Source organism: Lepisma saccharinum, chromosome 29 (assembly GCF_977018435.1).
Source record: "Lepisma saccharinum chromosome 29, izLepSacc3.1, whole genome shotgun sequence".
Classification (NCBI taxonomy): domain Eukaryota; kingdom Metazoa; phylum Arthropoda; class Insecta; order Zygentoma; family Lepismatidae; genus Lepisma; species Lepisma saccharinum.
In genome coordinates this window covers 8,271,779-8,297,091 of record NC_139257.1, presented here as the reverse complement: position 1 = coordinate 8,297,091, position 25,313 = coordinate 8,271,779, and the positions used below count along the sequence as shown (strand labels likewise).

General features: G+C 38.8%; 1 protein-coding gene across 1 annotated transcript in view; it reads left to right on the top strand.

Annotated features, from left to right (window-relative positions):
• The window catches only part of LOC145981192 (nuclear pore complex protein Nup205-like), a 241,218-nt gene that overhangs the window by 59,018 nt on the left and 156,887 nt on the right, over window positions 1-25,313 (top strand). The window contains exons 7-8 of the mRNA XM_083114313.1: window positions 7,380-7,483; window positions 19,686-19,808. Coding sequence (XP_082970439.1) covers window positions 7,380-7,483; window positions 19,686-19,808 — 227 coding nt within the window. The remainder of the gene's footprint in view (window positions 1-7,379; window positions 7,484-19,685; window positions 19,809-25,313) is intronic.

Genomic DNA, 25,313 nt, shown 5'->3' with positions numbered 1-25,313 from the left:
CTTCCGCCAGGTAGTCTTGAGAGTTCAAGACCACCGTGGTGGACCCCTTGTCAGCTGGGAGGATTTTGATGTTGTGGTTGTTGCGGAGGTCTCTGAGAGCTTTCTGTTGGGGGGGATTGAGGTTAGGTTGGTTGTGAAAGTTATTTAAGAATGAGCTGTCAGAGGTGGTGGAAATGACGGCAGTGATGTATCTTTCCAAGGGGTGGTTGGTGGGCAGGGGGGGTGGATCTTGGGAGGAGGGGGGGCTAAATAGAAGGAGGCTCTGGTGGGTTTCACTGGTAGTAGTTTGGAGTGAGGGATTTTTGGCCCAGAAATGTTGCCATCGGAGGCTGCGAGCAAATGTGTGTATGTCAAAAAGTAGGCGGAATTGGTTGGGGGGAGTTGTGGGGGAGAAGGTGAGGCCTTTGGATAAAACAGCTATTTCATCAGTGCCTCCGATGGCAACATTTCTGGGCCAAAAATCCCTCACTCCAAACTACTACCAGTGAAACCCACCAGAGCCTCCTTCAATTTAGCCCCCCCTCCTCCCTAGATCCACCCCCCCTGCCCACCAACCACCCCTTGGAAAGATACATCACTGCCGTCATTTCCACCACCTCTGACAGCTCATTCTTAAATAACTTTCACAACCAACCTAACCTCAATCCCCCCCAACAGAAAGCTCTCAGAGACCTCCGCAACAACCACAACATCAAAATCCTCCCAGCTGACAAGGTGTCCAACACGGTGGTCTTGAACTCTCAAGACTACCTGGCGGAAGCCAACCGCCAGCTGGCTGACCCCTCCACCTACAAACCCACCACAGTTGACCTATCCGCCGAATACCTCACCAAAATCCGGGACTTCATCCACACCCGCGGCCCACCTGAAGGCCTAACAGCTCGTACCACCGCCATGTTAATACCCGACAATCCCCGCACCCCCACCTTCTATCTATTGCCCAAAATCCACAAACCTGGCAACCCTGGCAGACCCATTGTGTCCAGCTATAACTCACCTACAGAACGAATCTCAGCCTTTGTTGACTCCCATCTCCAGCCTCTTGTGAAAGCTCTGCCCTCCTACCTCCGTGACACCAACCACTTCCTCCAGAAAATCAGCACCCTCCCGCCACTGCCCCCAAATACCATCCTTGCCACCATTGATGTCACTTCCCTCTACACCAACATACCTCACTCCCATGGCCTCCGCTCCATAGAATTCTATCTCAATAGCAGACCCAAACCTCACAACCCCAGCACCAACTTCCTGACCCACCTAGCCCACCTTGTCCTCACTTGTAACAACTTCACCTTCGAAAACCAAAATTTCCTACAGATCCGAGGTACAGCCATGGGTACCAGAATGGCCCCATCCTATGCAAACCTCTTCATGGGCCAACTTGAGCAAGAGTTTTTGGCTACCCAACCCCTCCAACCCCTCCTCTGGCTCCGCTTCATCGACGACATCTTCATGCTCTGGACACATGGAGAACCATCCTTGTCAGCCTTCCTGGACCAACTTAACCACTTCCGTTCCCTAAAATTCACCTGGACACACTCCCCCAACCAGATCACCTTCCTGGATGTGGACGTGCACATCGAGGGAGGACACCTGACTACCTCCATCCACATAAAACCCACCAACCACATGCAATACCTACACTTCTCCAGCTCCCACCCGTTCCACACCAAAAAAGCAATTCCATTCTCTCTGGCCCTCAGGGGACAGCGCCTGAACACTTCACCCACCTCCCGCCAGAATTATAACCTCCGCCTACACCAGGCCCTGGTTAACCGTGGATATCCCTCCATCCTGGTCACCAAGCAAGTATCACGAGCTGCCGCACATACTACTACCACCAAGAAACCTGCTGCCACCAACCCACCTGCACTCATCACCCAATATCATCCCCACCTCAACAAAATCAGGCACACACTGCACTCTCTTCTCCCAATCCTCCACAGTGATCCCGAAACCAAAAACATATTTCCTGACAAACCCAGGGTGGTTTTCAAACGCCCCCCTAACCTCCAAAACATCCTGGTCCACAACACTCCTTCACCACACATCCAACACCCCCCTGCCCATAAATGCAACCGCCCCAGGTGCAAGACCTGTCCCATCCTCATCACTTCTCACACCCTCCAGGTGCACAAGGCCACTGGCAAATTTACCCTCCATCCCAAAGGGACCTGCCATGCCTCAAACCTTATCTACATCCTCACCTGCAACATCTGTGGTGATTTTTACCTGGGGGAAACATCAACGGCCCTCAACCTCCGCATCAATAACCACCGCTCCTCCACCCACAACCTGGACTTCACTGTCGCCGTCCACACCAACCACCACAACATCAGTTTCAACGACTGCTTCCGGGTAGCGATCATCCACCTCCTACCCCAACCAGCCAACACCTCTGTTCGCAAAAGATGGGAGAGGGCCTATATATCGGCCATGAGTGCAACCACTCCACCTGGCCTGAACAAAGCCACCCAGTAATGCCCAACCCTCACCCACCCTCCCGCCCTCCCTCCCAACTCATCCTACACACTCACAGTTTACGACGAGCCTGGTGACGAAACAGTGTTTTTTTCGTTCTACGCACCGCTTCTTCTTCAATGGGGACCTGGCAACTCTGCAGGACCCCAACTTCCGGTTCCGTCTTCTGTTTCTTCTCACACCGATGATGCTATAAATTAGCGAAAATTTTGAATTTTCCTACTGTCCGGTGAGTGTTTCCTTTTACCTTATTTGATTTTTACTTAGCCCTTTTGGCCCTCCTTGCTTTTATCCATTATATATATATATATATATATATATAGATATTATCCTTGTCCTATTAAGAGTGACGTAATGAAGAAAATGTGTGTAATCGTGTTACCTCAGTGTCCAAATATCAACCTGCCCGACCTGCCATTTGTTCCACGAGACAAGGTAAGCCTTTACTCTTTAATAGCAAGTATTCAATAGTTGGTAAGCCTGAAAACATCCAAAGTTTTTCACTGCATTCCTTGCAAGGGCTCAAATGTGAGGACGGTTCCCGTTAACCCCGTGGGTAATGACCAGCTGCTGGGAACGGGAGGGTTGCTCTTGCGAATGTCAGATCGCTAGTTCCGAAAATGGACGAACTGGGGCTTGTAAAAGTGGGAGACTTCGATTTGATTTTCATTACAGAAAGTTGGATAAAGGACGGAACACCACTATCCCTAATAAGTATACAGGGTTATGAAACGCTAACAAAAAATAGAACCAAGAAAAACTGTGAGGGAATTGTAGTTTTTCATAAATCTATCTTAAATGTTCGAACAATAGAGACGAAAGTAAATACTGAAGGCATCGAAACATTAACTTTGATTCTGAAGTACATGAATAAACAGTTTGGTGTGTGTTCTATATATAGACCGCCCAATGTCCCATACACAAAACTTACATTGTTCGAAAAATTAATGTCAGAAATCTACCCACTAGTTGATAATCTCTTCCTGTTAGGAGATGTAAACTGCAATTATCTCACCCCGAATAAACCAGAAACATGGTTTTTAAGATCGATTTTTGATTCATTTGGTCTAACGCAAATAGTTAATAAACCAACCCGTAGCACCGAAAAAAGTAAAACGCTGCTTGACATCATAGCCGTTGACAATACAGAATTACTGTTTAAAACTGACGTCACTGTCCCAATCGGTAAATCAGACCACTGCGTTGCGTACGCTGATTTCTTGTTGCAGAAACCAGAACCTCAAGCGAGTTACGTTTATTGTAGAAATTTTAATACCTTCAACGAAGAAATTTTTGCAAAACTGATGTAGATTGGTCAAAGCTTTACACACTTGATGATGTTAATAATAAAGTGGAGTTTTTGACCTCAAATATACAAAATGTTTTTTGACACGCACGCACCTCTAAAAATCGTAAAACACAATAAGAAAAATGCACCGTGGATCACCAGTAATGTTAAATTGTTGATGCGAATCAGAGATAACGTGCTACGAAAGTTCAAACGTTCGAACAATCCAAGCGACTGGCAACAATATAAAGAACTCTGGAACTTTACAACAACTGTCATAAGACAAGAAAAGAAATGTTACCTTCAAATTTGGCGGGAAAAATTTAAACCGGAGAGAAACATGGAATGAGTTGAAACAATTGGGTATTGTTAACAATAAAAAGTCTCACGATAATACATTCTTGCTCATAAGTACCACTGAAGATTTAGATGCTGTTAATGACCATTTTGGTAAAATTTGCAATGAATCTGAAATTCCTCCTCCACTTAAGGCTCAGCAAATAAAGCATTTCGAGAACAAAACCTGTTCCACCGCTGAACAATATTTTAACTTAACTGAGGTAACTGAAAAAGATGTACATAGATTTGGAGTAGATGGTATCAGCACTAAAATGCTCAAACTTTCTTTGCCTTATGTTTTATCTCCGCTAACGCACGTCATTAACTCCTCTCTTTCCAGTGGCGTCTTTCCTGAAATGTGGAAAGAAGCACGAATCCTGCCACTTCAGAAAAAGCAGATTGCCACTTCTTACAATGACTTTAGGCCTATCAGTCTTTTTCCTGTGATATCTAAAGTACTTGAGAAAATAGTGCATTCGCAGACGTTAAACTACGTTGACACGAATAATTTACTGCCCCTGCTGCAAACCGTATTTTGTGAGAAACACAGCACAGCCACTGCTCTTGCTAAAGTTGTGGATGATATTCTCTATGCCATTGATAAACAGCAAGTCACTATTTTAGTACTTCTGGATCTCAGTAAGGCTTTTGACACGGTGCAGCATGATTTATTATTAGCCAAACTTAAATATTACAAGTTTTCTCCTTCAACATTAAACTGGTTTCAAACATATCTATTTAACAGACATCAAGGGGTCGTATTACATAATTCACCATCTCACGTGTCTCAACCTATAACGCTGAAACCAGGCGTGCTGCAAGGATCGATATTAGGCCCCCTTCTCTTCACCCTTTACACTGCAGATTTGCAGCAAGTCATAAGATTCATTTTTACACAGACGATACCCAGTTATATTTCTCAGATCATTACGCTTCGTTGGAACATAAGCTTCAGTCACTAAATTCTGACTTGAACATCGTCAGTAACTGGTGTGTATCTAACGGTCTTAAAATAAATCCAGAAAAATCCACTTTCATAATCATTGGTTCTAATTATTCAAGGTCGTTAATTAAAAATATTTAGATCGAGCTCAAAATAAACAATTTGCCCATTGTCAGGAATAACACTGCTAAAAATCTTGGTCTGATTTTTGACGAAATTTTCGATTGGACAGAACATGTAAAGATGCAATGTAGGAAAGCTTATGAAACACTTAGGAATCTGAATAGTTTCCGTGACTTCCTTCCTGCGGAATGCAAGCTAAGACTCATCCAAGCATTAATCTACCCATTGTTCGACTATTGTGATAATGTTTACGGCCCTCAACTCTCGCAAAAGCTTAGTAAAAAAATACAAATGGTGCAAAATTCCTGCTTCCGATACATTTTCCAAGCAAAAAGATCCGATCATATATAAATAATTCTTAAATAATAATCAGGTTCTTACTATGGAAAACAGAAGGAAGTTGCACTATCTCTGTTTTATACGCCGCATACTGACAGAAGGTAAACTGCAGTACCTGCTTGAGAAGATGCATTCCCGTAGGGAAATCCATCAGTATGTTACCCGTAAGCGGAACAACTTCGATTTACCCCATCACTCTACCATGGCCTACAAATCATCTTTCTCCTTTTCGGCTCCCAAAGCATGGAATGCATTGCCTGCAAATATCGCTAATGTAAACAACCCATTATATTTGAAAGGTAAAATAAAAGATCTGCTGTTAATGGAACAGTGGCAGAGTCGGGGCACATACTGAAGGTTTCAAGTCACTCACTATAAGAAATTGTATTATTGTATTATTATTACTATTGTCTTTTGTATTTCTAGTTACACTTTTTTTTGTATGCAACTAATTCCTATGTATTTTTTCTTCATTTTTTATTTTTTATTTTTATTATTATTATTATTTTTACGTTTAGCTTACTGCTTCATAAGTTTATAATCATCTCATATGTATTATCATATTGACGAGGGTTAGGTGGCAGAGCAGCCCTTGGCTGAACCTCGCCCGCTGAATAAAGAAAATTTATTATTAAAAAAGAAATTTATTATTATTATTATCTTTTCCTGTATTTGACATCTTTTTTCTTCTGAAATGTTACGTGAAGGGAAGGGAGGGAGGTTAATCTCTAGAAACATCCATGAACAAATTGAATTAGGGCAAACATTTTTAAAACTGTCCAAAATATGCACTTAACTTCCCCAAACTTACACCCCCCAACATTTTCCAACACCCCCCCAAGGGAAAAATCCTGGATAAACCCCTGCTGTGAGGCAGATCGACAGTTGACACTGACCTGTTTGAAGGCCTCCACCCACCTCACCACTGTTCGATAGGGCATGGCTTGCACACCCAGTGCTTCCCGTAGCTCTGTATGGCATTCCTGTGCATTTCTGCTGCAGAGAACTGCTATTTTAACGTACAAACGTTGCTCCTGCTTCATGACCTCCATTTTCAAACCCTGTCACTCATTGACTGAACTTGGGTGCATGCTTACTACCCCACCGTTGTTCACATACTCCATCTGGTGGCTTCATTCAAAAGTACATCCCATACACTTTCAAACATATATCTTAGATTTTTTGTGTTGTCCCCTGTTCGCAAGAAAAAAAATAGTTGCCACAAATTATGACTTTACCCATGTATTACAGAAATTATTAGGCAGATTTGGCTTGAGATGCAACGAGGGCAAGGAATGAGTAGGGTAGATGCGTTCCATTTGCTTAAAATCTATGAAGCATGCAGAGTGCTCTGCTTCCCAAAGTGCTGTTCTGAGTCATGCCATTTGATGATGGGTTGCATTTTGAGGCTGAGCAAGTTAGCTTTCATTGAGTAGTGATGTGTATTATAATGTAGAGTTTCAAGCCTTCAGTTTTCTTGGGTGTTGGAATGTTTTGAAGCAAAGAAAATGGTACTGTCCTGTCTTCTTTGCGGTTGAAGAAGAAATTCATGCCTGGGCTAAACTGGATTAATTTTCAGGAAAATCTTTGTGCAGTTAAGATAATTCTTATTAAAAAATGGTGCATCAGATCAGCAACAGAATTTACTATAATATTCATGAGGTTATGCAGGAAACAGGGTTAAAAATTATATGGAAACCACTGTCTGACTGTGTGGCTTTGTTTTTCAGTGTTTAACCTCTTAGGATTATTATTTCAAAGGCTCACTGCCTTCATTAAATCATTGTTTGAGATTAATAATAGATTGATAGTCTAAGATCTGGTATTGTGATATTTTGCCTCACATTTCCTAATTTTATTTTACAGATATAAATGATGAAGACGATCTGCACATTGACGCAGCTGTTGAAATGAAGGTGTTTGAATTCCTGTATCTATCACTTCTTGAAAATGAGAATATATATAAAGAGGTTTGTATTTACTATTTTTATCCGAAAAGATTTACTTTGAACCTATTATCCTCGAATCTTTTTCAACAACAATGAGTGTAACATTGTCTTTTTCAACAACAATGAGTGTAACAATTGAGGGTTCCCGCACACCTGGAGAAACTGGCAATCTGAGGGAATTAAAAGAGAAAATCCCAATTACATGCTCATATAACTCCTTTGGCTGCTGTTTGAACCAATTGCACACATAATCCTTGACGTCATCGTCTGATTGAAACCGTTGTCCCCGCAGTGTTTTTTTGAGCTCACCGAAGATATGGAACTCACACAGAGACACATCTGGACTATAGGGGGGTGGCAGTTCAGGACATCCCACTTGAATTTTTTTAGACATTCCTTTGTTGCGTTGGGTGTGTGTGGTTTAGCATTGTCATGCAATAGGACAACACCACAAGAAAGGTGACCGGGACGTTTCAATTTGATTGCCTTCCTGAGCTTCGTTAATGTTAAGTTCGTTCCACAATACTGCTGGGCATTTACTGTAGCTCCATGCTCCAGGAAGTCGACGAGGAGCTTTCCCTTGCGATCGAAGAAGAACGAAAGCATGACCTTGCCGGCACTATACCGCGTTTGGTAGAACCTGTCCCGCTTCCCGTGCTAGGGAGCGCTCAACAGTTTCCGTGCTGGGGAAAGTCAAAGCCAGGCAGCCAATTAAAATACGCAACGTCGCAACAGCGTCTACGTAAACGCCTCTCTTCTGGCTTTCATTCGCTCCTCGCTGCCCAGCAGACGATTTTTTCCTCGTTTCTCATTGACACCGAAACTGTTGAGCGCTCCCTAGCGCGGGAAGCGGGACAGGTTCTACCAAACGCGGTATAGTGTGGAGGCTCTTGAACTTTTTTGGTGGAGGGGAATCTGCATGCTTCCAAACACAGAATGACTGGACACGGCCACTGCTCGGTTAGCAGCCTTTGCACATACCTTGCCAGACACATAACACCATCTAGGGGGAAACGCGTGCGAATCAGTTTCGTCACACCTGCACTTCCATTTCAGACCCGTCGACCCATTTCTAACTGCAATAGTTTTGGTGTAATATCCTCTGCCTCGTTATTTACTGACTGAGCCTAATATCAGGAAAAATCATGAATGAGTTACATTGAAGTACATCTAAAGGACTAGAATATGTCCCTGCTTGTTGGTAATAATAATTACAACTAATAATAATAATAATAATAATAATGATTACAACTAATAAATATTAGTAATTGCAACTTCAGTAACTTGCTATACACAAACATCTTGGAAGATATGGGCTTGTGATATATTTTTTCATGACAGATAACTTGATATATTGTCCATTTGTAACCTTCTACAGAGGTTGATCCGTCTCCATCCAAACAAAATGAAAGTGTTGCTTACCTAAGAGATTCCTACGTGCCACCATCGATCATGCTCGATGTGATGGCCACCTGTGTGTACTATTGCACGACATCGCAGTTTCCACTGTAGCAGACTTCATTGCAGCTGTACCAGGGGTAAATTGTTCCACTCCTGATTGCAGGCTTTCCATAGGCCATGCACGGTGCAACACCGACATATTGAAAGGTGCCGTTTGAGATGTCCAAAAGCACAAAAATCCATCGGACTAGCATCTGGACTCTTCACTGGCATGTCCTCGAAGTTGCTTGGCCTACTTTAACCTGTTTGGCCTTAACACGCTGTGGTGGTGGATTCTCACAGGCTGCCACATCCTGGATCTTCTTTAGCACCTGTCTTCTTAGTTTCACAGGTACCCCTCTTTGGATGCGATTTCATTGGTGATTTGGGCTGTGGAGGCAGCTGCTGTGCATTTCGTTTGATATATCACTAACAGTGGCCCGTCCTAACACCAATCTATTGTTCCGACACTGTTCTACTATGCGGGAAATGCTAAATTTGGCACGGAAAAGCACCATAAGGTACCCTTCCCAATAGCGATTTGTTTTCGGCGGCATTCTGCCCACTACAACACCTTCATTCTGCTAGACAACAGCTTACACACTGCTCATTGTGTGTGTGTAGTTTGTGCTCTGTGCAAACCAGTTTGCCAGGTGGTGCTGTTTGCATGTTGTTCGGATGGAGACGGATCAGCCTCTGTATTGTCACAAAAACCTGTAACCTAGTCCTTAAATTATATGCACAAATATGCCATTTTATTCTTGGATTGTTTTTGTTATTGGACTGACCCACGCCGGGCAAAATCCCAGTGTACCCTCTCCTCTCTGCACCCTTCCGAACATAAATTTGGTGCCTTTTGTTTTACGGCTCACAATTGCTCACAGATATAGCAGTGGTGAATATACATTTTCTTTTTTGTGCCCACCTGGACTTCCACAGGGTGGATTAAGGACAGAGTGACTGACTGGGGGCGCCGCCCTCATGAAGGGGTCGCTAAAAAGGGAGATTCTCCTTTGATGATAGCACCAAAACCTTATTTCTTATTACATAAGTGTGGCTATTTGTTTGTTTGTTTGAGTTTATTTGTAAGTCCACTATATGCACAGAAAAGCTAATTGGAACTGAGTCTATAGTTTGAAGTGGAATCCACCTAGTGCGTTGCTAAAAAATTGAATTAAATGAAGTTACTACTGTCCTAGTGCATAATACATTAACAGTATATAAACTGATAATTCACAAAAGCAATATCAACATGTAAATATAGTCCCATCTTCCCATATATATCATTATGTACTACAGTATGTAAATTACTATAATGGCCTTCATATTTAAATGTTTTACCACAGGGGTGTAGGGAACATTGTCCCCAAACTAATCAATTCTAGAGGGGGCAAGGGGGGTCAAACATCGAAGTGGAACAAAAAACAAGACTATAGTAGAATCTAAGAATAAAAATGATACTCAAGATGAAATTAGTTTTGCCCTATTTCATTCATTTCTCTTCCAGACGGCCAAGGGCACCTGCAGGGGGAGCAAAGCGGGGCAATTGCCTCTTGTCGTTTGCAAATTTTGTACAAATAAAAAAATACATTTCGTAAATTTTTTTTGTTCTCTTTGCTTGCAATAGCTGCTTTTCTTATAGTCTGAAGTTCAGAGCCGTAGCTAGGGAGCGACGAGAGTCGGATCTGGAAGCCGAAGGAACTAAATGATCGTGAAATTATTTCAGCCCTATTAATTTAATATGGATTTCAGTTTGCAAACAAAAATGTCTTCAAAAATACAGTTTTCAATTATTAGCTAATGTGAAATTGAACGTGTTGAAAATATATTTCAAGCCGTTTATTTTGACACTATTGCACTAGCACCGACTTGTACCCCCCTTTTTGCATGAATCACGATGATAATATCATCTTTGATGTTACTACTACTACTGCTACTGCTGCTGCTCCTACCTCCTCCTCCTTCTACTTTTTCTACTTCTACTTCTTCTACTTATTCTACTTCTTCTACCTTTTCTACTTCTTCTACTTTTTCTACTTCTTCTTCTACTTTTTCTACTTCTACTTCTTCTTCTACTTTTTTTACTTCTACTTTTTCTACTTCTACTTTTTCTACTTCTACTTTTTCTACTTTTCTACTTCTACTTCTACTTCTACTTTTTCTACTTCTTCTTCTACTTTTTCTACTTCTACTTCTACTTTTTCTACTTCTACTTCTTCTACTTCTTCTTCTACTTTTTCTACTTCTACTTCTTCTTCTACTTTTTCTACTTCTACTTTTTCTACTTCTACTTTTTCTACTTCTACTTCTACTTTTTCTACTTCTTCTACTTTTTCTACTTATACTTCTACTTTTTCTACTTCTACTTCTACTTTTTCTACTTCTACTTTTTCTACTTCTACTTTTTCTACTTCTACTTTTTCTACTTCTTCTACTTTTTCTACTTCTACTTCTTCTACGTTTCTACTTCTACTTCTTCTACTTTTTCTACTTCTACTTCTTCTTCTACTTTTTCTACTTCTTCTTCTACTTTTTCTACTTCTTCTTCTACTTTTTCTACTTCTACTTATACGTTTTCTACTTCTACTTCTACTTTTTCTACTTCTTCTTCTACTTTTTCTACTTCTACTTCTTCTTCTACTTTTTCTACTTCTACTTTTTCTACTTCTACTTTTTCTACTTCTACTTCTTCTACTTTTCTACTTCTACTTCTACTTTTTCTACTTCTACTTCTTCTTCTACTTTTTCTACTTCTACTTTTTCTACTTCTACTTCTACTTTTTCTACTTCTACTACTACTTTTTCTACTTCTACTTTTTCTACTTCTTCTACTTTTTCTACTTCTTCTACTTTTTCTACTTCTACTTCTTCTACTTCTACTTCTTCTACTTTTTCTACTTCTACTTCTTCTTCTACTTTTTCTACTTCTTCTTCTACTTTTTCTACTTCTACTTATACGTTTTCTACTTCTACTTCTACTTTTTCTACTTCTTCTTCTACTTTTTCTACTTCTACTTCTTCTTCTACTTTTTCTACTTCTACTTTTTCTACTTCTACTTTTTCTACTTCTACTTCTTCTACTTTTCTACTTCTACTTCTACTTTTTCTACTTCTACTTCTTCTTCTACTTTTTCTACTTCTTCTACTTTTTCTACTTCTACTTCTACTTTTTCTACTTCTACTTCTTCTTCTACTTTTTCTACTTCTTCTTCTACTTTTTCTACTTCTACTTCTTCTTCTACTTTTTCTACTTCTACTTTTTCTACTTCTACTTTTTCTACTTCTACTTCTTCTACTTTTCTACTTCTACTTCTTCTACTTTTCTACTTCTACTTCTTCTTCTACTTTTTCTACTTCTACTTCTTCTTCTACTTTTTCTACTTCTACTTCTTCTACTTTTTCTACTTCTACTTCTACTTTTTCTACTTCTACTTCTTCTTCTACTTTTTCTACTTCTACTTTTTCTACTTCTTCTACTTTTTCTACTTCTTCTACTTTTTCTACTTCTACTTCTTCTACTTTTTCTACTTCTACTTCTTCTACGTTTCTACTTCTACTTCTTCTTCTACTTTTTCTACTTCTTCTTCTACTTTTTCTACTTCTACTTATACGTTTTCTACTTCTACTTCTACTTTTTCTACTTCTTCTTCTACTTTTTCTACTTCTACTTCTTCTTCTACTTTTTCTACTTCTACTTTTTCTACTTCTACTTTTTCTACTTCTACTTCTTCTACTTTTCTACTTCTACTTTTTCTACTTCTACTTCTTCTTCTACTTTTTCTACTTCTACTTTTTCTACTTCTACTTCTACTTTTTCTACTTCTACTTCTTCTTCTACTTTTTCTACTTCTTCTTCTACTTTTTCTACTTCTACTTCTTCTTCTACTTTTTCTACTTCTACTTTTTCTACTTCTTCTACTTTTTCTACTTCTACTTCTTCTACTTTTCTACTTCTACTTCTTCTACTTTTCTACTTCTACTTCTTCTTCTACTTTTTCTACTTCTACTTCTACTTTTTCTACTTCTACTTCTACTTTTTCTACTTCTACTTCTTCTTCTACTTTTTCTACTTCTACTTCTTCTACTTTTTCTACTTCTACTTCTACTTTTTCTACTTCTACTTCTTCTACTTTTTCTACTTCTACTTCTACTTTTTCTACTTCTTCTTCTACTTCTACTTCTTCTTCTTTATTTATTTATTTATTACTAAACACAACAGGCGAATGCCCAATTACAGTGTTCTACATTTCTTATTTATCTTTACACTCGGTATATCAGATCTTTACCACCATGTACAATATATATAAGATACAGATATAATATATTATAAATTACATAAAATATGGAAATAAAATAAGCAAGGATAAATCAAGGATAGAAGTTATTTACATTAAAGAAATATATTAATTATGTGTGTAATAAATGACCTGTAAATAATTGACACACTAGAAAGTACGTACATATATGTAATTGAGTATAAACTACGAAAGAAATATATATTTACAAATATTGCGTTTATGTTTACATTGTTGACATTTATTCTTCCATTCCTTGAATAACATTTTTGAATGTCCCAATAGGCATGTGAAATATGTCTAATTTTGGTTCCCTTTCGGAACATCTGTTGTACAGTTCACACATTCTCCTGATAGGTGATTTATTTATAATGTTCGATCTTCTGTTACTACAGTAAAAGAGGCCCCCTTTCGATCGTGTCTTGGAGATAGGAACACGTATGTGTATTTGTTCTAGAAGATGTTGCACTTGAATATTATTGTTCATGATTTTGTATAAGAAACAGAGCAATTGCATGTTCCTTCTTTTGCTGAGAGAAGGCAGGTTGTGGTGTTTACAGAGGGAAGTGTATGATTCATATCGGGGATATATGCCTGTTTCTTTATAAGTGGCGTACCTTACGAATTTAGACTGCACCATTTCTATTTTATGCATGTACTTTTTGTCCTGAGGAGCCCATATTTCTGCTGCATATTCTACTTTGCTTCGGACTAAAGCGTTAAATATTATTTTCATTATTTCTTTGTTCATAAACTCTTTACTCATTCTAATTGCGTACCCTAGGTTCCTGTGTGCCTCATTTACAACCCTTTCAACATGTGTTGCAAATGTAACTTTTGAATCAAATGTAACTCCTAGATCTCTCATTTCGTTAACCCTTTTAATTTTTGTGTTATTTATTTTGTAATCGAATTCAATTTGCTTTCTGTTGCGCGAGTATGTTATCGTGCAGCATTTTTCTATGTTCAGATTAAGATCATTTATTTCGCACCACTTTGTTACTGTATTGATTTCACTTTGTAAGGATTTGCAGTCATCAATATTACAAATAGTCTTACCGAATTTCAAGTCATCGGCGTATAAGAGTCTGAATGAATCACACAGGTACTTTGGTAAGTCATTGATTAGAATTAAAAATAACAGACATCCGAGATTCGAACCCTGGGGGACTCCTGAGAAAACTGCGAACTCTTCTGTTAAAATTCCATTATAAGATACGTTCTGCTTACGGTCTTTTAGATAAGAAGCAAAGAAATTTAGTGCTGGTTTGGAGAGGTCGTAACACGAAAGTTTACTCAACAAGATATTGTGGTTTACTCTATCGAAGGCTTTGGATATATCTGTATAGATGACATCTACTTGCTTTCTTTCTTCTAGATTAGTTGCTACGAAATGACTTAGGAGGGATAGGTTCGTAACAGTGGATCTACCCGGGACGAAGCCATGTTGGTTGGCAGATATTACTGGGGATATGTGTGACAACAATCTTTGATAAATAATACTTTCGAAAACTTTTGCGGGCGCAGACAATAAAGATATGGGCCTATGCTCTTCAATGTTACCGGTGCCACTATTTTTGGGTACGGGACGCACTGTAGATGTTTTCCATTTCCTGGGAAATACAGATGTGGTTAGGGAAAGATTGAATATTTTCATTAAGGGTAGGGCTAATAAGCTTGCACAACCTTTTAACACGTAGGGCGGAATGCCGTCAGGGCCACAAGATTTCTTTGGTTTTAACTTTTTTATTGCCTTTTCAACATCATCAATACTGATTGCGTTTAGTACAAATTCTTCGCCTACGTCTATCTTTTGGTGGTCTTCGATTAAATTGCAGTCGTAATTCGTGGGCGTGCTCTTATAGGTGGAAAGGAAATGCTGGACGAAGGCGTTCGCAATTGCCTCGTCATCGTCTAGTGTAGTGTCATTGTATTTGAGGGGCATGGACGTATTTTTCCTCCCTTTATTTTGAACGAAGGACCAAAAGTGTCTAAAATCGAGTTTTATATAATTTTCTGTTTCTGATACGTAATTCCTGTAAGCTTTTTCAATTTGCCTTTTGGTTATTTTGTGGAGAGTTTCAAACTGTGCACGATGAAAGTTGGTATTACCAATTCCACGTTTCCATTTCTTATGGTGGTGGGATTTGCTTTTAATGTTTTTAATTATGCCACTGGTGAACCAACTAGGATATCGTGATGTTATGGATTTCTTTTTGTACGGGATGGTAGCTTCGAAAACTTTATCCAGATTTTCGTAAAAGATATCAAGCGCGTCATTTACATTCTTTTGATTGGATATTTCTTCCCAGTTGATGGTAGCAATTTCACGGTACATTACTTCAAAGTTTGCTTTTTGGAAATTACGTATGCTAATTGTTCTCTCTTTATTTGCTTTAACATGTTTCGAAACAAAGAATTCGATGCTAAGTTGGGGGTGATGTTCATCCTCCGGTACTAACGTTTCAGTTTCTTTACAGACCGACACATTTTGGACGTTAGTCAGAACTAAATCTAGTGTTTTGTTGTTGGTGTTTAACACATTGTTTACACTACTTAAATTGTAGTAAGACATAAAGTTGGAGAGAGTTTTAGATTTTTGCGAGCCTTTGCTGAGATCATAATTAGAACCTGTTACTTCCGGCAAATTAAAATCACCTACGAGGAGTATGCGTGAACTGGGAAGACATACAGAATAAATCGCTTCATAAAACGCTTCATAAATTGAAATAGTACACAAGGGTGGGAAATATACTATGCATATATACAGAGACATAATATCGTTAATTACAGTTTTTTCGAGGACACATTCAATTGGTAGGTCAGCTAATTCTATGGTGGTTGATCTGTATTTGTTTTGTATTCCTAAAATAACCCCCCCTCCATCCTTTTTTCCCAAGGTTTTCATTTTCCGGTCACATCTAGTTACGCCATATCTGTCATCAAACAGTTCACTGTCCCTGATGCCAGGTACCAGCCAGCTTTCGACTACAGCCACTGCAGCATAGTCTTTGGCAAAAACGCTTTGAGAGAAAGTCCTGATTTTCGTACGGAGTCCTCGGGTATTTTGAAATGCTAGATTAAATAATGCTTTACTCACCGTCTCTTTCCCTTTTTCTGGGGATGACCGTTGACTGCCTGTCCATCATTGGGTGGAATGACCTCTCTCCCTATTGTTGTTCCTTACCCTCGGGTCCCGACGGGAAGAGAGGGTGGATGTGTATGGCGAACGTTGCTTTGGTCCCTGCCCTCCTGCTGCTCCAGCTGCCGTCGCGGCCTCCGACGGAGGTGCGGAAGGGGTAGGTGGAATTCCTTTGTCACGTTGACGAGAGACAGGTACTTCGTCCGGTTGCATACTCTCCAGGTTGCCGAGTGTGTAACGCCTCCCGTCGATGAACAGATACCGAAACTGCAGGTATGCATACTTTCCTTGATTCCTGGCCTCGATCATGTGGTACTGGAGCTTCTTCCGTTCTTCTCGAACCTTTGCAGAGTAGTCCTGCTCCAAATACACATGGCTTCCTTTCAGTTCTTTGCTGTTGCGTAACACTTCTTCTTTCTTTTTGTCAGACAGAAATTTGCATATCACAGGTCTGTTCTTGTTTCCTTGCTTTTTCCCGAGACGATGCACACGATCGAGATCGAGCTCACCGAGGGACACTTTGAGCTTTCCTTCGATCAGTTCCCGGATTTTTGCCTCGGTTGTGGCATACGATTCGCGATCTTCTTCCTCGATGCCATGAAACACGAGATTTTGCCTTCTCGACCTGTTCTCTTGGTCCTCAACACGCCATTCTAAAAACTTACAGTATCCCTGTAAGTCACTCACTTCGTCTGCCAACTTATCCATATCCTGTTCCATGCTTGTGACTCTGTCCACCAGCTTGGTGACCGTATCTTTCATTTCCTTGATTTCATTCATAATAGCCTCGTTCGAACTTTGGAGAGACTTGAGGTTATCACGGATTTCACTTAACTCGCTTCTGTCTACTTTCGGGGGACCGGGGTTTAGCTCGACGCCGCCAACAATAAATATCGTCAGTAACACCAAGCCGTAAGCTTGATAACATTTCGACGATTTAACACTGTCACTGGAGGATTCTTGTCGTGTCTTGAGGAAAGATCTCGATGCACAGAAGAGTCCGATCCGTGCTCGGTACACGGCCAACGACACACCCATTTCCGCCAATGTCAGGTAGCGCACCCCGCAGCTAGGACCTCAAGAAAACACGTCTGCACTCTTCGAAGTCTAAACGTCGTCTTCTTCTTCTACTTTTTCTACTTCTACTTCTTCTTCTTCTACTTCTACTTCTTCTTCTTCTTCTTCTATTTCTACTTCATCATCATTATTTATCATGGTGCTTCCCCCGGGACAAGAATTCGTTGTTGCGTCTCTGTTCTGTAATGTAATATACCTCTTTTTTCAGCTTTTACTGTAATAATAGGCCATTACAATCAATGATTTCTTGGGGCGCCCTCTTAAGGAAAATTGCTACAGCACTCTTGGAAAAGTCAAGGAATTTTGGAAAAGTCATGGACATTTACTGTGTTTCTGGAAAAATAAACATTTTTGTAGTAGGAACAAGTGTGCTCGGGTTACCAGCCAGGTTAAATCGGCGTTAGCTTCCAACATTTCGAGTGCATATATTGCTCTCATCTTCAGGGAATGAAGTACATATGCACTCGATACGGAAGCTAACGCTGATTTCACCTGGCTGGTAACCAAGAACACTTGTTCAAATCACATCACCAGGAAAGCTACAATTCCTATTTTTCAAGTGATTTAGCGTTTCCAGTTTCCACATTTTCTGCTTGTTTTTTAAAAATGCGAGAATAAATCTGGATAAAATGAAAGCTGAAACTTGATGCTACTTGTGTGGTGTCAACCGAGAAAACAATTGCATTCAGTTCTGAAAGAAGCTTCCTTTAAATCTCGAAGTTGTTTAGGAGGAGTTATACAAAACATAGAGAGTATCAAAGAATGAGCAAAAGTGAAATAGAAGGTCTGGTAGAAAAGTAATAAGCATGGCAACACTGTTCACAAAGTGGCAATACTGTAATGAATCACGTGTTAGGAGGTAATGCATCTGACCTTGCCTGTTTGCCAGTACAAGTGTGGATGGCAAAGCTTGAATAGTGTTAGGCCTACAGTCCATAAATTAATTGTGGCATAGTGATGTGTTGTGGACAATGAAGCGTACACTTGAACAGCGGAAGAGTTGAAGTGTGTCAGGATCTGATTAATCGGATTGAAATTGATTGTAATAGGTGAAGATTCATGGGTGTTTGAATACTGCCTCAAAACAAAAGACAGAGTCGAGAGTAACAGACCCTCTCCTCCCCTCATTAAAAAAAAAAAGCAAGAAGACTAAGTCAAAAATCAAATCCATGTTGATGTGTTTTTTTGAGGATGAAGGGATTATTCAAAGAGAGTTTGTTCCTTCAGGGCAGACAGTTAATCAACATTTTTGCCGTGAGGTGCTTGACAGACTGCAAAAGAGTGCAACGTGTTCGCTGAGACCATGCCAACTTGTGAATGCTGCACCACGATAATGCTCCATCTCGCAATGCCCTCTGTCACCCTGTTTTTGTCACAAAAGGGCATTCGTGTGGTTGCACAATCCTCGACTCACCTGTTCTTAGTCCGGCCGACTTCTTTCTTTTCCCAAAATTGAATTTGAAGATGAAAGGACATCATTATGGCAGTGTTCGCAACATTCAACAAGCTGTGACACACCACTTGACCACACTTACAAGGAAGATAGTGCTAGCAAGACTGGCAGACACTTCTACAACTGTGTGTAGCTTCTAGAGTTGGGCAATATATCATCCAGATGATATATCACAATATTGAAAAAATATTGTCCAGGTGATATCAACTAGACAATATATTGTCATGAAATTTTGGCGATATATATCATATCAGTGATATATCATGATATTTAGCGATGTGTATCATGTCAGTGATATATCGACATGATATTTGGTGCTATATATCATGGAGATGATATATTGCTGATATCATGATACAGAATAAATATTGTATTGTATCATCTGTCATGATATTTTCTTGATATATCGTAATATCAAATTTCCGATATCGTTCATCCCTAGTAGCTTCCAAAGGAACTACTTCGAAGGAGACAAAGTGGATTTGTGAACATCTTCTGGTGCACAGCTGTTCCAGGCACAGTCTCATGACTTTTCTAACAGACCTGGTATTTCTCTTATGCCTTTGTGACTGCTAATTCCAGATGGGAAATCTTTATGAAGTAAGGTGGGAACTATAGATTTTGGCGTGAAACTCTATCACTTTCAAGGCCCATAAGAACCTGCGATAAAACAGTCTTTGTTAAACTGTGCTTAGTCAGGGTCTCCATCAGGCCATCCCTAGAGCCGTTCTTAACCCTCTCTTGTGTTAATTTAAACATACTGTTTTTCTTGGAGGAAGAATAATTTTGTAATAAAGCAATTTCTTCTTACCACAGGAATTTTACCTACGGAGGATACATACACTGATTACCGATTTCATTGTACTGGTACCTTTGAAAGTCAAAGAATTGCGAAACAGAGCCGATGAATCTTCAAGAACCATGACATTGTACACACAGGTGAGTTTTGAGGAAGATGATATCTACATACAGTGGAACCCTGATTTTACGTTCCCAGATTTTACATTTTCCTGCATTATACATTCATACATGCATTATACAACATAGCAAAATGTTATATAATTTTCCTCAATTTTAGATTTTCCCTGCATTTTAAGATTTGTCAGCTTGGTCCCCTGAGAAATGTGAAGTCAAAGTTCCACTGTACATACTATGTTCATGTTTTAAAAAAATAATATTTTTATGTTGTAGGCTACAAATAGTACAACATACTCTTGTTCACAGGCCATTCCTTTCATTAAGAAATCATTAGGAAAATGCTTTTTTTAAAATATGATTTATCTTCTTCTTCCATTAGCATCACAACCCTTTGTGGGATTTAGCTTTCTCAGACAAATCATTCCAATCTTTCCTCTTCTTTGCCATTTCTTTCCAATTTCTAACTTTGAGAATCTTTAGATCTTCACATACATCTTCAAATTATATCATCCTAGGTGGGAACAATGTTCACAGACCCCCTCCTCCCCATAGGTTTCCATTCTCGTATGCAAAACTCAATATGCTGACCAAGGCAGAAATTTATTTTATTTTGAAACATAAACTAAACGTAACGTTTCAACCTTCTAGCAAGGTCTCCTTCAGACTCTGTATCAAAAACAAATGAATCAAGATACAAAACAGGAAGATACATATACACAAAAATCACTCCCCTCCAGACACAAGATTATTAGAGACTTGTTTCTGGAACATTCCAGCAGGTGGCTTTCCCTTGTCTACTGTACTTTCACCTGACGTGATTTAGCTAAACATTTCCTATCATCTGGAAAGTAGTTGGACTCTTTATCTCACTTTCTTTTTCCTTTCTTTCTTCATTCCTCTTCCTTCTCTCCTCTTTCGCTCTTGTCCTTTCCACTCTTTCTAACCTTCTTCCATTCTTTGTTTAACTTCAGTCCCCCATTCCAGTTAATTGTGTCTTCTTCTCCTTTCTTCTTTATTTCCTTGGCCTCCTTCCATTTTCTCACTAGTACTCTCTTCTCCCTTCCTATCTGCTTAGCCTCATCCCACTCTATGTCATGTCCTGTTTCTCTCGTGTGTTTAAATATTGCATTTCTCTCGCTCTTAAGTCGTACATCATCCCTATGTTGTTTCAACCTGTCTTTCAGCCTTTTTTTCGTTTCTCCTATGTACACACTCTGACATTCTTTACACTTCACTTCGTAGATATCCCTTCCTCTTCCCTGTTTTCCTTTTTCTTGTTTGCATTCTTCGCTATTTTTAGGATGCTTCGCCCTCCCTTCTTGTAAGTTTTAATGCCCGCTTTCGTAAGCACTTTGCATATCTTTTCCGTGGTCTTCCCCATACTCGTTATTCCAAACCACCTCTCTTTTTCTTTCTCTTCCTCTTCTCCCCTGCCACTTTTCTTCCTTCTGTTTATGTCCTGTCTATCCTCCTTCTTGTAGCCATTCTTTTCCAGCTGTTTCCATAGACTATTTATTTTGCCTTCTTTTTCACATTCTTTCATGCACAGAGTCTGAAGAAGACCTTGGTAGGAGGTTGAAACGTTATGTTTAGTTTATGTTTTTAAATAAAATAAATTTCTGCCTTGGTCAGCATATTGAGTTTTTCATATCATGGAGACAAGGCTTAATGGTGTTATAATTCTAGTATGTGTTTTATAGTTCTCGTGTTATCCATTCTTTGTATGTGGCCTAACCATTTAATTCTTTGACTTTTAATATATCTTATAATATCTGCACCGTTAATTAATTTTTCTCGTTCCACATTATTTCTTATTCTCCATATATCATGTTCTGTCTTTACTGGGCCAAAGTTCTTCCTTAAAATTTGTCTTTCAAATATACTTAGCTTGTTTCTATCTTTCTATGTTAGTGCCCAGGTTTCAGCAGCATATGTAAGTACTGGTCTTATCATAATAAGATATATCTTCATTTTTGTATTTCCTTTCAGAAGTTTCGATTTTAATAGGGATCCATTTGCGTAATAGGCCTTATTACCTTTTTTTATTCTTTCGTCTATTTCAGATTGTATTTTATTATTTTCATTAAGTGTAGATCCAGGGTATGTAAAATTACTAACTCACTCAAAGGAGTAATTATTTATTAGTTTTGATCTATTATCCATATTTGTTCTATTAATACAGGAAAACCTCGTTAATATGAAGTTCAAGGGACCAAAAAATGTCAACTTCGAATTAAATGACTTTGAGTTATCCAAACTTTTCAAGATGGTGCCTATTTTTCAGGTGTAAATAAAGTAGAGTATAAATTACCCCCACAACGCATGTTTTATACTTGGTGGTAGTTCAGAAAATAAGCTTTATATTATATGTACTATATAATAATATTGTACGTTTTAAAGAAAGTGTAAAAAATGTCACAGAAAATGAGAACACCGAGCTTATGCGGACACAAAGATTCCAAGGAGACTGTTAACACCATTTATCCTGCCCAGTTATACAACTGGTTATGCATGGGATGCATGTTGTGGCAAAAAGTCTTTTAAAAAACGGTATTTTCTTTTAATTGTGCAAAGTTGTTGCTCTTCCACAAAATTCTTACAATTTTAGTTCATAAGAAACCCATTTGCACTGAGACCTACGGAAAAGAAAGTCACACTGGCGCAAGCAAGAGACGGGAGATAATCGGACAGAATGAATATTGGATTTTATGAGCGTTCACTAGAACATTGTCCGTTACAGGATTAACTGGTAAGAGAAGATTCTCTTGGGAGAGAACACAACCTTTCTCTAACACAAAAAAAAAAAAAAAAAAGAAATCAAATCGGGGCTGTAAATTTTATTCTGGTTCGGCTGTCTAAAACATATTGTAAAAGAAGTCATGTTTTCTTTGCTTCAGTTAACTTCATATTCGCCCCCCCCCCCCCCCTTCCACTCCTCTTTGCAGGGATCAGTCCAAACTCTTCCTCAACTTGCATTGTAATCCACTCTGAAAAAGTAAACGCACAACTTGTGATCTGTTTGCACCGTATGTGTATCCTAGGACACATTAAACATTGCCGCACTCGATAATCACTCGGGTTTGGATCCCACTTTAAACTATATATTTTGTCCCGCTTAGCCCATGAGCATAAATTGAACTCAAAACAAGATTTACGAAACTTGCGTCAATGAATGTCGATGTCCAGCGGGCATTTTCGGGCTGCTTCTCTCGAGTTGTCAGCAGCTCTTAGGACAAGGAAACATGTCAAAGTCAAGTTAAAATAACGTCCAAGCTCTCTCCACATTCAATCTTCTCTTGTCGACTTACGCAGGTGTCTACTTCGAATTAAGCAAAACCAGTTTTGCCGAAGGGTCTTGTAAACAACTTCGTATTAAAAATTATCCGTATTTCGATTTATCCGTACTGAAATACATTATAAATCCTATCTTATTGGCTGGGGAATGGGTAGAACTTTGGATTAAAGGGTACTTCGTATTAACCAATATCGTATTATCGAGGTTTTCCTGTATTCATGTATTGAGTTTTGTTTTCATTAATTTGGAGTCCTACTATTGCAGCTTCCTCTACTAGACTTATAAATGTTTTTGAGAGACCTTTCTTAGTTCTTGCTATAATAGCTATGTCATCAGCGTATGCTGTGACTTGTTTTACCCTAGTACTGATATCTCCTCTTATATCTATTTTTTTAATTACCGAGTCCAAAGCTAAATTAAGTAATGTTGCTGAAAGAGGATCTCCTTGGTGGACCCCTGTCATGATATCAAAAAAGTCAGATCTTACATTTTCTATTTTAACTGAGGCTCTAGTGTTTTGAATTTTCATCTTGATTAATCTTACTAATTTATTTGGTATTTCAATTTCTTGTAACCTTTGTAATATTGTTGATCTGTATACTGAATCAAAGGCTTTTTTGAAGTCAATAAATGAAACATGCAAATCTATATCATAATCATAGCATTTCTCAAAAATCAAACACATCATCAGGATGTTATCTGTAGTACTCCTGTTGTTCCTAAATCTGCTTTGATACTCACCTATAATATCTTCAGCATAGTTAGTCAGTCTGATGTTAATTACTGCTGCAAGTATTTTATATAGGTTGTTTAATAGTGATATACCTCTATAATTTGCACATACTGTTTTATCCCCTTTTTTCAGTATAAGGCACACCAGTGCTATATTCCAATCATTTGGTATTTGTTCTGTATTCCATATATTAATTATAAGTAGAGACCGGATGTTTAGGCACTAAAAGCATATAAAATAGGCAGGCAAATAAGCACTTATAATTTTCAAAATAGGCAGTAAAATAGGCATTAAAATACAAATAGGCAATAAAAAAGGCAATGAAATTTAACTCAAAATAATGAAGATAGACATACAAAAAGAAATAGGTGTTTAAATAATATAAAGACTTACCTGTACATTATTTATAGTTGCTTAAAATAAACCAGGAGCTCATCATTAGAGACAGCAGTCCAATGTTGCACTTAATAAATCACTGCAAACAGGAGTCACGTCAGCCCAAAAAAATTTATTGTATAATGGCTACACACAATAGTCTGACAAAAGAAATTGTGGGCTACTTCCAACCAGTACGCAAATTATTTAAATATACACTTTATCACTGGACACAGTGTTATTTCAGTTAAAAATTTACACTCTATATTCCACACAGCAGTTCGAACTGAGAAACTGTTTAAATGCATTTCAAGTTTGTACTGTACGGTTTGGCAGTCTCTGAATAAAAAGCACTAATTGCGGTACAAGTATTTCTTCAGGTGATCAACCGACAAGTTATGTCTACGATCGGACAACACATTTTTTAGAATTGAAAAAGATCTTTCAATCTCCACAGATGTTACCGGAGCATACTTAAAGCACGCGAGAACATGTGGATCTAACTCAGTTTGTATATTTTCAGCTTTCAAAACTTGTTGAATTGCCCTTAATTTGTCCAAGTTCTTATTAGCTGCAATAACTCGCTAACTGTTATTTTTAAATTTCTTGGAAGCATCGGAAACTAATCCTGGGAACAGGAAATTGTATGCACCGAGTTCAGTCATGTCCCACTTTTAAAGAAAATGCCTAAAATAGGCAATATCTGGCATTTATGAAATAATATAGGCAATATCGTATGAAATAGGCAAAATAGGCAAAATTAAATTGGCTTTAAATGAAGCTAACCCCTCCCCCCTGACCTTCGCAACATTCGTTTTCATCATATCTCTAACAGGAAAGAATAGGCATTTTGCCTAACATCCGGTCTCTAATTATAAGTTTATGTATTCTGCGATACATTTCTTTTCCAGCTGCTTGTATAAGTTCCATTTTTATATTGTCACGTCCTGGTGCTTTCATTTTTTGAAGTTTTTAATTACTGAATTTACTTCATCATATGTTTTCGTTATCTATTTGATTCATCCCATTCCAGTAGAGCAATTCTAAATCCTGGTTGTGTTGCTCTCTCTGGAAGTGATCTTTTCATCTATTCATTATTCCTGCTTGTTCAGTTAAGATTTGA